The 14,128-nt window shown below is 36.7% G+C and overlaps 2 protein-coding genes across 2 annotated transcripts; both read left to right on the top strand.

Annotated features, from left to right (window-relative positions):
- The first annotated feature begins 1,981 nt into the window (after nt 1-1,981).
- Nucleotides 1,982-3,406, top strand: LOC137398231 (uncharacterized). Its single transcript, XM_068084337.1, has 2 exons — nt 1,982-2,897; nt 3,033-3,406. The coding sequence occupies exons 1-2, from the start codon at nt 1,982-1,984 to the stop codon at nt 3,404-3,406; spliced, it is 1,290 nt and encodes a 429-aa protein (XP_067940438.1).
- A 2,061-nt stretch (nt 3,407-5,467) lies between these two features.
- On the top strand, nt 5,468-7,599 carry LOC137398230 (ATP-dependent DNA helicase PIF1-like). Its single transcript, XM_068084336.1, has 3 exons — nt 5,468-5,900; nt 6,027-6,666; nt 7,539-7,599. Exons 1-3 carry the CDS (start codon nt 5,468-5,470, stop codon nt 7,597-7,599), a joined length of 1,134 nt encoding a protein of 377 aa, XP_067940437.1.
- The last annotated feature ends 6,529 nt before the right edge of the window (nt 7,600-14,128 follow it).

Genomic DNA, 14,128 nt, shown 5'->3' with positions numbered 1-14,128 from the left:
GATCGAGATAGCTACGCTAGGTTTGATATAGTGTTGTTTTAGCATTGCCTCAGTTATAAAAGCATTAAAAAAAGTTATAGCAATATCGTAGATTTTGCCAACATGTTAACAAGCACTGCTATGCAAAAAAATTTGTTGTATCTATACTTTGTGCATTTTAATTATCTGTGTAATCACAAAAATCTGAATGGGCTATTATTTCATCAACATAAATAGTTATTGGTTTTCTAACTCGGACGCATTTAATGAACTCGCACAAAAAATCTTCGTTTTCAAGTTGGAAATTCTCAAACAAAAATTTAAAATTAACTTTTAGGCAAATTTTATAGAGACATGTTAGGCACCAGCGTCACTACCATTAACGTCCTTAAGATTGTTGGTTATGTTATCAGCGAATAATAAAATTCAGTTACTAGCAATTGCTGGGAAAGTTGCAAATATGCGTGTACGGGGGTCGACCATAGAAAAGGCATGAGTCTACTTCAGTGAAAGGGTTGAAAACGTTAGATTTGCCACTGTTTGTGATAGTAAACGTGTTCATTTCCCTCTGCAGCTGAGTTACTTTTTTTTTAGCTACGAGAACTACAGAACTTGCATTGGTACTGCTACTGCATTTTACCTACTAAATTTCTACTTCAAAAAGGTAAACACTTCTCATTCATTGTTGTATTGTCTATAATTTGCCACACATCCACTACTTAAAAATGTTGTATTTGCCATTGTTCATGATAGCAAACATGTTCATTACCTTCCGCAGCCGACTTACTTTTACTTTTTTTCCAGCTAGGAGTACTATAAAACTACAGCTACTACAGAACTTGCACAGGCACTCCGAGCATTGCGATAGGCAACGGTGAAAAGAAAGCACACCATCTCATTCACTTTTGGAAACGCTTGAAGCAGTACAATGCCTCCCAAAAAGCCTACTGCCTAAACGCAAGAACAGATTGTTTCCTGTAGAGAAAGAGACCGAATTTGCAGAGCAGCAGCTAGACGAGCAGAAACTGCAGAGCAAACACAGCTACGCTTACAACGAAACAGAACTGATATTGCAGCTGCTAGAAGTGCGGAAACTGCAGAGCAAACACAGCTACGCCTACAACAAAACAGAACTGCTATTGCAGCTGCTAGAATTGTGGAAACTGCAGAGCAAACACAGCTACGCCTACAACGAAACAGAACTGCTATTGCAGCTGCTAGAAGTGCGGAAACTGCAGAGCAAACACAGCTACGCCTACAACGAAACAGAACTGCTACTGCAGCTGCTAGAAGTGCAGAAACTGCAGAGCAAACACAGCTATGCCTACAAGGAAACAGAACTGCCACCGCAGCTGCTAGAAGTGCAGAAATTGCAGAGCAAATACAGCTACGCCTACAACGAAACAGAATAGCAGCTGCTAGAAGAGCAGAAACCGCTGAACAAACACATGTACATCGAAAGCGAGCCAAAATTGATGCTGCAGCTGCTAGAAGTGCAGAGACTGCTGAGCCGACCGAGCAGCGACTCCCATGGCAAGATACACTAACTACAGCAGCTGCTTGGCCGCCACAACTCACCAGGCTCCGTGCATGGGCAGAAAACTTCGCACTTGACTACAATCCTGCAACACAGTATAGAGCCAATCGGAAATTGTTTATGGGACAAATGTCTAAAAAATGTTCCAGATGTAATGCCTTACGCTGGAAAGACGAGAGGCCTGGCATTTGTTGCAACAATGGGAAAGTTCGCCTACGACCATTCTCTGAGGATATTCCACCTGTATTAACTCACCTATTCCAAGGCGCAAATCCTGATTCTGAACATTTTTTGGGGAACATACAAAAATATAACAGCTGTTTTCAAATGACATCATTTGGAGCTTAAACCATTGATGAGCCTGAATTTAACCCAAATTTCAAGGTTCAAGGTCAAGTCTACCATTTGATTGGATCCTTGCTCCCGATACCGGGTGAACAACCACAGTTCCTGCAAATCTATTTCATGGGTGACCAGCAGGCAGAGGCAGAATGTCGGCGTGGTATTGTTGAAGGAGTGCGATTAAACGTAATCCGTGAGCTGCAGGATGTGCTACACGAGCAAAATAAATATGTGCGTGATTTCAAAACTGCTCGGGAGAGGCTGCCTGAAAACACGGATGACTTGCAAATTGTCATTCATGCTGACAAACACCCAGTTGGAGAGCGTGAAAGGAGATTCAATGCTCCTGTCATAGATGAAGTTGCCATTCAAATAGTTGGACAGCAGTTTGAAAGGCGGGATATTGTTCTGCAGTTATGCAGCAATGAACTGCAGAGGATATCTGAGACGCACAGAGAATATGACGCCCTGCAGTATCCACTCATTTCCTGGGAAGGTGACGATGGCTACAACTTTCAGCTGCGACAGACTGACATTTGCACAGGAGAGCCAGGTACACAAAAGGTTTCTGCTATGGATTTTTATGCTAGCAGACTGATGGTTTGTGATGGTAGTTTCAACTACATTCACAGGTGCCGAAAACTGTTTTTGCAGTTTGCAGTTGATATGTACGCTAAAATTGAAACTGAAAGACTTGGCTTTATCCGCCACCATCAGACACGACTAAGAGCTGATGACTACATCCACCTGCGTTATGCAATGGCTGATGATCGCAATGCAAACCAACTAGGTAACATGGTGATTTTACCTTCGTCTTTTACTGGTGGCCCGTGCTACATGCATGAGCGTACACATGATGCCATGACATATGTGCGACATTACGGCAGACCAGACCTCTTCATCACATTTACCTGCAACAGCAAATGGGATGAGATTTCCAATGAATTGCTCCCTGGTCAGCAAAGCTATGACAGACACGATGTGGTTGCAAGAGTGTTTCACCTACAAATAAAGCAACTAAAATATTACATCACCACCGGTACAATATTTGGCGCTGTGTGATGCCATATGTACACCATTGAATGGCAAAAACGTGGACTCCCTCATGCACACATTCTAATTTGATTATGTGATCGCATCAGGCCAGAACAGGTTGATTGTGTCATTTCTGCAGAAATACCAAATCGAGTGGAAGACCCTGAGCTATTCAAAATTTTCACCAAGCATATGATACATGGTCAATGTGGACAGCTAAACCCCGGTTCACCCTGCATGAAAGACGGCACATGTACCAAGAAGTACCCTAAGGCTCTCATTAAAGTCACAGTTACTGGCATAGATGGGTACCCATTGTATCGTCGTGGTTCCGCTGATGATGAAGGTTTCACCAATCAACACACATTGCGAGCTGTTGGAGAGGCCTACGACATCACTTTGGACAATAGATGGATAGTGCCTTACTGTCCTTTGCTGTCGAAAGTATTCAATACACACATCAATGTCGAATTTTGCAACTCAGTGAAGTCCATCAAATACATTTGCAAATAATTGTGTCATGATCACAGAAACCATGGTTAAGTCAGGATTATAAGATTTAGAGTTACCTGCATTAACAGAAGGAGAAAATTCTCACAATTATTTTGCAAAAAAAATTTTGATTTTAGCTTAATTACAGCAGATTTTATGGTCAATAAACTGAATGCATGTTTACCATCAGTGCGAAAACATAGTTCCGAGAAAACTGGTGTTAAAGTCTTAGAAACGAACACCGATGCACAGTTTTGTTTACATTTCAAAACGCCATAGCAACCAACATTAAGAGGTTGTGATATTTATCTAGATTTCAGTCTTTATATCAAAAACATTATGCTGAATTTAAAAATGTAAACAGATTTTGGCTGGTTGTCATAGAAATGGCTGTATATCTATAAGGAAATGTATTACCTAATTTTGCAGATATTAAAAACGGCTTGGCAGTGCCGCGATATTGAGCACAACCGCAGTATGATCAACAAAATATTTAAAAAACTTATAACAGCAACATATTGCACATCATCGGTCACTATATACTTTGATCTTGCAAATTCGAATAATTTTTCTTATAATCAAAACTTATAAAATCGAATAATTATTCTTATAATTAAATATTGTAAAAATCTTATAAGAATGGTTAGGAATATATCATGGTCATTCCCTTTACTTTCACTGCTTTTGGCATCAGTTGGAATACCAAAGTACTCATTATAAGTGTCCAAAATGTCAGAATTATCCTTCAAATCGGCAAAAAAGAAACGATTACGTTTTTCGAACGCCATTTTTCAGTACTTCCTGTTTAGCATAGCAACGGTTTTAAGGTTTTTTTTCGAGGTTTTAAGACATTTATTATCTAAACTGACTTCAGATTTAGAAAGATCACTCTTTGATTGGTCCAGAAGCACGTGTTACAAAAATCCTTACCAAAATTATAAATTCAGTTAGTGCAACTTTAAAGTCGAATAACTCACCTTCGTGATTTGCGAATTAACCATGGTTTCTGTGACCGCGACCCTGGTTGACATATTATGTCAACCAGGGTATTGATCAAGCAGTGTTCGGTTTTAAAGAGATGGATCACAGGTTGATGAAGTAGCTCGCTATGAGAATGGAATGTACATGTACATCAGTGCAAATGAAGCAATGTGGCGCATCTTCAGTCTCCCCATTCATGTACGACACCCGACTGTTCAGCATCTGGGTGTCCATCTTGAGAATATCCAAAGAGTGTATTTCACTGAAGCAAATCTTCAGCAACAACTTCAAGAACCACGTGACACTACTCTTACAGCCTTTTTCAAGCTTTGTACACTTGATGATTTTGCCAGGATGCTTCTCTACTGCCAATTACCAGCCTATTACACCTTTGACGCATCCACAAAATGCTGGAAGAGATGAGTTTATGGAGCTGCAGTGCCTGACCATCCTGGCATATGTTAAACTGATGCCCTAGCACGAGTATACACTGTTCACCCCAACAATCGTGAATGTTTCTTTCTTCGAATATTGCTGCATCACGTGGTTGTCGCAATGTCTTTCCAGCATTTAAGGACTGTTGAAGGTCATGTCTGTGCTACTGTCCATGAAGCATGCAGGCGTTTGGGGCTATTGGAAGATGATGCACAGTAGAGGGAGGCCTTGGAAGAAGCTGCAACTGTACGATCACCTGCCCGACTGCGCAAGTTGTTTGCTATTATGTTGAGCACCTGTCAGCTTTCTCACCCTATTCAGCTGTGGCAAGAGTTTAAGGAACATTTGGCTGAAGACATCCTGTTTCATGAGCGACAACTGCTTCAGGATCAACAACTGCAGTTCACAGATAGAATGTTCAATATTTTTCTTATATTTATCGTGGACCAAGTGCTCGAGGTCACAAACAACAACCTCTTGGTTTATAGACTTTCCAGGCCAGTTAGAGTAGAGCAACCTGTTGTTTGCAGGGAAATATAACGCGAAACAGCATGTGACCGTGAAGAGCTTCGTCGCCATGTTGAAACCAATGAACCACTATTGCTGGAAGAGCAAAGAGCTGCATATAACACAGTTTTGGAGAAAATTTAACAAAGCGGTGGCAGTATGGTGTTTCTTCATGCACCATGTGACACCGGCAAAACCTTCGTCCCTAATCTTATATTGGCAAAAGTACGAGAGTCTGGAAAAATTGCTTTGGCTGTAGCTTCATCTGGTATTGCAGCTACCTTACTCCCTGGTAGCCGCACTGCGCATTCAGCAGTGAAAGTGCCTCTTAATTTGGCCAGAACTGAGGATCCTGTGTGCAATATCAAAAAGAACAGCGGAACTGCCCAACTTCTGCAACGATGCGTTCTTATTGTGTGGGATGAGTGCGCAATGTCACACGAGCTCGCATTTGAAGCTCTAAATCTTACACTAAAGGACTTGCATGAAAATAATAGACTTTTCAGTGGGGTAATTCTTTTACTTTCTGGAGATTTCCGCCAAACTTTGCCTGTCATACAAAGAGGCACACCCGCTGATGAGATAAATGCATGTATCAAATCATCATTTTTGTGGCCGTCTGTTGTGCAGCTGCATTTGACAAGAAACATGCGTGCCGCTATTCTTGGCGACTAAACAAGTGCACATTTCGCTGCTGGACTCTTGCGTATTGGTGAAGGCCATTTGCCAGTCAGTGCTGAGGATATTTTGGTGTCACTTGATGGCTACAGCACTTTTGTGGATTCAACCGAGGAACTTCTGGAGAACGTTTACCCTAATCTGCAACAGAGGTTCCAAGATGTTAATTGGTTATCTGAGCGAGCTTTTTTTTGCCCCCGGAATGATGCAGCTCCCGCCATAAACTCACAGCTTTTAGCCCAACTATGTGGCAATTCAAAAACCTTCACTTCTGTTGATACGTCGTTGACTGATGACGCTGCTGTAGAATATCCTGTGGAATTCTTAAACTCACTGGACTTGCCCGGACTTCCTGCTCATAAATTGCAGCTAAAAATAGGAACACCGATCATGCTTCTTCGCAACCTCAATCCTTCAAAGTTATGTAATGGCACTCGGCTAATTGTTACGCAAATGTTTTCGCATGTAATTCCGGCCAAAATCATTTCAGCATCTGGTAGAGGAGAATACATTTTCATTCCAAGAATCCCAATTATTCCAACTGATCTACCATTTGAATTAAAAAGGATTCAGTTCCCCGTCAGAGTCTGCTTCGCTATGACCATCAACAAGTCACAAGGTCAGTCTCTCAAAGTAGCTGGTATCGACTTACTCTCCACCTGCTTTACCCATGGCCAGCTGTAAGTTGCCTGCTCAAGAGTAGGCACAAGCCAAAAACTGTATATTCGTACACCGGACAGAAAAACAAAAAGTGTTGTCTATCCTCAAGTATTGCGTTGATTAACATTGTCTTATTGTTATGTCATGCTTGCATTAAATTAACATTATGTTATTATTGTGTCATGCTAGGTTTTTTATGTACTGCTACACCTAATTATTATCCACATGCAGCATTTTATAGCATATTTTTCAGTATATATATATATATATATTTCCATGCATTTGTTTTCCTTATTGTGTCTCATAAAGAGGCTATCATTTTGACGTTGTTTTATTATTGCAGGGTGGTAATGCTGTATCTGCCTTGACATCGTACTGTCTGTCCTGTTATACATGTAAAGTTTACTAATAAATTATATTAACACAACCACATTACTGCAGCACTGTTTGTATATACCATGTCAAAACACTTCGTCTATAATAGACGAAGAACTGGAGAGCCATGATTAGTGTTAGAAGTCTTCATTCGATGTAGAACTGTAGAAGTCATGTCTAGTGCATGTAGATGTCTACATTCAATAAATGCTGGCTATAGCTCAGCAGTGCAATATCAAATGTTTTGTAGAATTTCTTAAAACACGCACAATTTTTCAATACTGCCAGTTTGAAAAACTTCAGTTTGCCTAGCAATGTCAATTTAATTATCAGATCTCGGTACAAAAATAGGACAACTCCCATTTTAGTGGTTTGAGACTGATGCATTGTAGACTAGCTGTAAAACACATTGCAGATTTCCATTGTTCTCCCCAAAATGATTGACATATATGATTGCATATGCTGTCTGATCAGCCCAACAATTTCCGTAGACTGCATAGTTGAAGTTGTTTTACAGTATGAAAGGCAACTCTCAATCGACCTCTTGCTCTAAAGAATCTGATCCCGTTGACGGGTAATGCAGCTAGTATATATATATACATATATATGTATATATATATTTGTACCACATAGTATAATGTATAGTATTTATAGTATAGTGCTTATATGTATAGTTTTAGTACCTATATATATATATATATTTAAAAAATTATTGTGAAAAAAGTAAACTTTTAGTATTATATATATATATAATACTAAAAGTGATATATATTTTATAACTTTTAGTGATATATATATATATATATATATATACATACTAGAACAAAATACTAAATGGTACACTCTCTCCTTTTTAACATAGTATATGGGTTTTTCTGGGTTTTTCTGGGTGTTCTCTTTTACACGTTTGTACTGCGTGGTGAAATAGGCCGAAAGAGTATTTTGTTTATTTGTCGATATCCGTAAAGGTGCTTGGCTAGTACTGCTGGAAACAGGCTAGCGTTTAATCGGCAGTCTGGTAGACCTAGCTTCTATCTTACTTAGCTTAGGGAGATCTTTAGGCGTTAGCTTATATGTAATCTAAGTAGTAATCTTTCTGGATACAGGTGAAGGAAGATCATGAATGTGATTTATAGTTATGGGTAGCTTCTGAAGTGGTCCAGGTTTCTGGAAAGTATATTTGTTTTGCTTTGTGATACTAGCAGAAGGTGGTACTGACAAATTACTGTTGGTAGTAAAAGAAAGGTTAGTTGGCATGGTCTTCGGTTGTATGGTGATCTGAGAATTGTTTGGTGTGGAAAATAGCTTGGTGAGAGGAATCCATTATAGAGGTTGCATACATTTGGGCAGACTTAGAATGAGATATATTACTTGATCCCAAGAAGTTCGGTCAGTTTGATGTGCTGTATTCGTAGTAGTGTGAGTCTTTTTTCAAATGGGGCATCATTAGTCCTTCCTTAAATATATAGAAGACATAGGTACAAACAAGCGATGTCAAGTGGTTCAAACAATGAGCTTTATTTTTAGTGACCTAAAGTAGCAATATCTTTATAACACAATGAGCACTTTTTAGTAATTGAAATGTGACGCATAACTGTTTGACTGTTTTGAAAGTGCTGGTACTCAAATGTTTGACAAGGTGTTCTTTATTCATCTTGCCTGGTGCTCAAAATGTTCTAAATGTAAAGAGTGTGTTTGTACTGAGAGGCAGCTGAAAAACAACTGATTGTACTTGAGTAAATACAATCATGTTCATTGATTTATGTTCAATTAGCATTTGTTGGATCACATAATCTTGTAGCCTGGGAGGCATCCCAGTGGATCATTTTGGCTGTAGTTTATCGGCAATTTATGTAGCCTTAATTTCTTCAACCGTGTCACTAGGAATAGGGGTTTTACCACTGCGTTTATCAGTAGGTTTGAGGGTATTGTCTTTCTAGAGGAGGCAACTTGTCTAATACACCTCTGGTTTTACCCAAATTACTGGAGCCAACTATATGTCTTTTCAGCTTGTTTTCATGTTTTTAATAATAATAATAGAAATAAAGTATCTACATATATTTTTCAAAGTATGTGTGTTGGTACGCATTCCGGCTATAGATTTTAAAATATTGATATCAAAATCATTCGCTGCGATAGATTCGAACTCACAATATTTCCGGACGGAAATCTTTTCTAAACGCTCTACCACTGAGCTAACTCACCATAGCGATAAGTAAGTTTTCATATAACACATATATCTTGTGCGTGCTAATCATTTTAACCTTGCGTTCATCAATTACAATGCCCATTTTCAAAAAATTCTGGGATCTTTGTATAAGTAATGCGATGCTTTTTTTTTTTTTGCTAAAGCTAATACCGTAATTTATCCCGCACTTAAAATAGTTGTACTGATTATATAGGTTACCATAATGTATACGTTGAATCAAAATTTTGTAGTTTACTTACTTTCTGTTTATTTTAAATCTACATTTATTTCAATACTAATATATTCCAGCTGCTCGAAAGACTTTTCAAGCTACATAATTTTTTTGGATTTTGATTTGGTACGTTGCGTTTCACAATCATTGAATACGAAAAAATATTATTTTATGATTTTATTTCATTTACAGGAACATTTTACGTTATTTCTTCAGTTAAAAGTAACCCATCTTTTGTTCAAATTAATGTTTTTCAATTGGTTATTACAGCATTATACTATATAAATAAGCGCAGTTTCCTTTTCTCAACAGACGAATAAGGTGAAGTTTGTTTATCACGCGTTCCACAAAATTTGATATCAGTGTTTGCTTTATGTATTAGTTACACATATATTTTCCTAAATCTTTTTCTTTTATAAACCTAACCAATTAGTATTAGAGTAGCTTAGGTTTTGGTATCGGCCAATCTTTTTTGAAAAGTCTGAAACTTCTGATACTTTTTACAGACCAACTGCTTAGCAGAAAACTGTATTTTAGCCTGCTACACTAACAAAATACCCTGAGCTCTCAACTCCTTACTTTTACCTGATGAACTTTTGGCCTGCCACACAATTTATTTCAAGTATATAGCCTGATCAACACAGCTGAGGAACAATTTTGCTTTGTTCAGGATGTAATCACAGAGTTTGGCGTTTCCCAATTACGGCGATAGAGTCTACTGCAGCCAATCACAAACTATATAAAAAGATGGGAGACAAAGCGCAGTGTAATGTTTCTACTTAATAGCATTACGAAAGTAATTCAAACAGTCGATACATAACGTTATTTATCACTCTCTTGATCTTGATGATACAATGTATCATTGGTTTTGTACAAAAAACGGTAACTCCAAAGGCGTGGCAGAATTTAGCCTGTCCTAAATCATATGTGGCAGGTAAGTCTCCCTTTCAGTTTGACTGGCTACATTGATAGCAACAGAAAAAAGGAAGTTCTTACTGAAAGAATTGAATCACTAACAATAATAAAAGAAATATTGATTTGCTCTAAACTTGTACAGTGGCAGCAGCTTATCCAGCAACAGAAAAGAGACTTCGTTATCACAGAGAGAACTGCACAACTAACAGTTATTACCTGTATTTACAAATTACAAAGAAAACCTGGACTGTTTTGTTACTACATGCACGGTATGTTAGTATGTGAATATATTATGTTGTTTTTTTTCAAAAAATACCAATAAATACAATAATATTCATATTTTCTTTGTGTTATGTTTATGCTTGCATAATAAAATTAACAATCATCTATGCAACACAAAATATTTGAATCATATATACATATACATGTATATATATATATATATATATATATATATATATATATATATATATATATAGTAAGAATGAGACTTTTTTGAAAATTTCATTCATTTATTATACATTATTCTATGTTTGTGTTTTAAAGCTTTTAATAATATTTTAAACACAATAAAACGCTTAGAAAACAAGTTGCAATTAAATACTATGGAATATTGTTATTTGTTCAAAACAGTTTTTGTGTTTCCGCCCTTGATGGGTTTTCAATGGCAACTCAGATTCAAATTCATTAATACAATCTCCAATCAAACACCAAAACCATCCGCATACAGGGCATTTTCCGGAAGTTTTATCTTCTGTTCTAACCTTCGATCCCTTGTCACAATTGCGACACTGTTTTATGTAATTTGATCTTTGCCTAAAGTGATCCCTTCTGCAGTGTCTTTTCCAACCATTGATAGACAAGAAGTTTTGGTCACACCTTTCTATGAGACACCATATATAATCGCATTGTTGGTAAGGACACTTCATGTGTGATTGATCTGCATTCCGTTGTTTTACATAGTTACAAACACAATACTTATAGTCGTCTTGGTTTGAAAACCTGTCTGAAGCATGTTTGATTCGCTGGTGTGCTAGAACACTAAGTTTAGACTTTCCGCAAAAGCTGAACATTTTGTAATTACATGTATAGTTACTGCAATGGGAACATTTTAGTACCTTGATACTTCTAATTGGAAGAAAGTGCCCACATGAGCATTTTTCTTTTCTCTTCAAGTCGGGACACTCTTTGCTGCTCATATGTTTTACAGAAAGGCGGACCACGTGCTTAAACCTGTAATGCTCTGCAACAGCTCTTTGCAATTTGGAAACGAAGCTGCAGTCCGGATACATGCAAATAGAAATTCGGCACTTTTTACATTTATGAGTCATGTAAACTGATTTCCGGGTTTTCCATCCACATACACATAGTTTTTCCACACCTTCGGATGTAATTTCAGCATGAAACTCCAAAATTTGTCTTGTAAAACACTTTATTGAATCGGAAGAAGGGATTTCAGATATCTAAAAAGTAGAAAAAACATAGAAAAAATTTGGAATAATTGTATTTATTCACATTAGTAGATTTTTGCTGAGTATTTGAAGAAAAAGAAATTGTCATCACTGCTGTTAGCCACTGTTGCTGCTTGTAATGCTGCTGAATAATTTTATCTCTTGTTTGTTTTTATTCTTTTTCATTCACTCTATGTTTCTTTTTTACTACATGCTCTTTTCCAACATTCATAATTGAACCAACTTTCTGAACAGAAAAAAGCCATTGAAATGCAATAGCACATATTTAAAGATGCCGAATTTTTCGCTTGAAGTTTCCCATCACCATATTGTGCCTAAAGAAAGAAAAGCTGGTTTTCAGTATGTGAACTTGTGACAATATAGTTAGTAACTCAACACTAGCAAGTATCATAAATAAACTGGTGTTTAATGAAGGTTCATTGCAACCTCTCGTTGGTTAACAGCTAAAACAAATATTGACAAAAATGTTTAGTTTTCTAGTGAGCACATGCTTTTGAAAAAGTATGTCTAGTGGCCATTGCCCCCAACATTATTAACGATGTGTTTACTGAATTAAATTTAGTAGCACTGCTATTTTTACACCTAATAGGCTTTTTGCTGAGCTGTAATAAAAATACCAAAGGTTGGTGTTTTAAAAAGCTTGCATGTAAAAACCTGACAATACATTCCAGATTAATTAACTGACACAAAAACATGTAACAGTTAACTTTGACAGTTTTAAAGATTTTAATTCAATGGTCATCCTTAATGGAACTCAAACTGGTAGTGCTAGAGAGCAAAAGAGAGCATTCCGATAAAAAAATTTTAATTACCACAATTTCTGCTTCAATTCATTTTGGGAATTTCTTCACTCGAAACCATTAAAACGTTAAATTTCAAATGAATTTGATGCCAATTCTTTGCAAAATTAGTGCAAAGCTCTTGCAGTGAGACTGAAAATTGACAGCCAAAAATGATCATTTTCCATAAATTCATAGTAATAATACCCAGATGAGCGTTGACCAGTAGGGGTAAAACAATTAGGTGGTTTCATCACTTTATCGCGTAGGTATATTTTACTTTCTATTTCCTAAGATAGGCTGATTATAACACAACAATGAGATTACCTTACTTTTAAGGTTATTACCTTAATCAACAAATAACTGAAATAATTGACTGCTCAGATGCTCAATGCACTAGTGCCAGTTTTGTTTAGGGCTGAACTCCTTTTGCATACATTTTTTTATATTAAAACCGATTGTCGTTGATTCATCGGATAAGATAAGAACTGTACAGGAAAGTTTAATTATGTTTCGGTTTAGAATATTTGTTTACAATGTTTATATTATCAATAACGAATAAAATTCTGATCATCCATATGGAATGAATTAGTGTAGCAAGCATACAAAGTGGGAAATTAAAAAAATAAAAACGATCCGGTAATTAAATTGCTGTGCAAAATTATGAGATTGCCCTCAATGTGTTCAAAAATCATTTAAATTTCTGTTAGCCCATTCGATATGCATATCAACCAACTTAGAATTTTGTGCCAAAAAGAAAGGCAAGAGGTACAACTATGTGCAATGTATATAGACACAAATATTTTTAGCTAATCAACTTATAACACTTTGTATTTTTTAACTGGCATCTTATTGCCTACATCAACTTCAACTTGAATGGTTAATACATTAATATTCTTTTGTTATTTAGTAGCATCATAAAAGTTAAATAAAACTTTATAGAAACTAATGCATACTTTAAATTTAATTAACCACACTCATCTTTGATAATATTTCTCTTATTTTAATCTGGTTCCACTAGTCTAGTAATTAGATTTTGTTGAATAATTTAACACAAATTTATCAGATACCATTGTGTGGACTGCAAAATTCAACATTCTTTGATATATACCTTGTTTTGACAATAGGGCCAGTTGGAAGTTGGATGCTCATATACATCTCTGCAAACATCTCAAAATCAAAGGTGCTCTCATAATTTTTCACAGCAATGTAGTTCATTTTAACAAGTTCTGTTTTGAAAAGTACATGGCCAGTCATGAAAAAAATGCACAAGCGCAACTTCTAATCTTTGAAGTGGAATATTTTAAATGCATTCGTAGCATGGTAATCAATAATGATTTATTTCAAGTGAGTAAATAAAAAAGCTATACTTGCAAATAGGGCAAATTCACCTGAAATGGTAAGTCGTCTAAACCGGCAAAACAACAATGTGTTGATGGTAATTTTAAATATCATAACACTGCTTGAAAAAACAAATTTTAGTGCAAGTACTTAGAAAACCGAATGGTCAATGACAAGCAA

Source organism: Watersipora subatra, chromosome 6 (assembly GCF_963576615.1).
Source record: "Watersipora subatra chromosome 6, tzWatSuba1.1, whole genome shotgun sequence".
NCBI classification, from domain to species: Eukaryota; Metazoa; Bryozoa; class Gymnolaemata; order Cheilostomatida; family Watersiporidae; genus Watersipora; species Watersipora subatra.
The sequence above is the reverse complement of the archived record's forward strand: the minus strand, read 5'-3'. Positions and strand labels throughout refer to the sequence as shown.

Excerpts from the sequence above, each read along its gene's own strand:
- LOC137398230 (XM_068084336.1), top strand. The coding sequence starts at position 5,468 with ATGGTGTTTCTTCATGCACCATGTGACACCGGCAAAACCTTCGTCCCT. Across the intron at positions 5,901-6,026 it reads CGCTGATGAGATAAATGCAT|GCCATTTGCCAGTCAGTGCT; the intron begins GTATCAAATCAT and ends GTATTGGTGAAG. Across the intron at positions 6,667-7,538 it reads TGCTTTACCCATGGCCAGCT|TATGAAAGGCAACTCTCAAT; the intron begins GTAAGTTGCCTG and ends GTTGTTTTACAG.
- LOC137398231 (XM_068084337.1), top strand. The coding sequence starts at position 1,982 with ATGGGTGACCAGCAGGCAGAGGCAGAATGTCGGCGTGGTATTGTTGAA. Across the intron at positions 2,898-3,032 it reads AAAATATTACATCACCACCG|AAATACCAAATCGAGTGGAA; the intron begins GTACAATATTTG and ends TCATTTCTGCAG.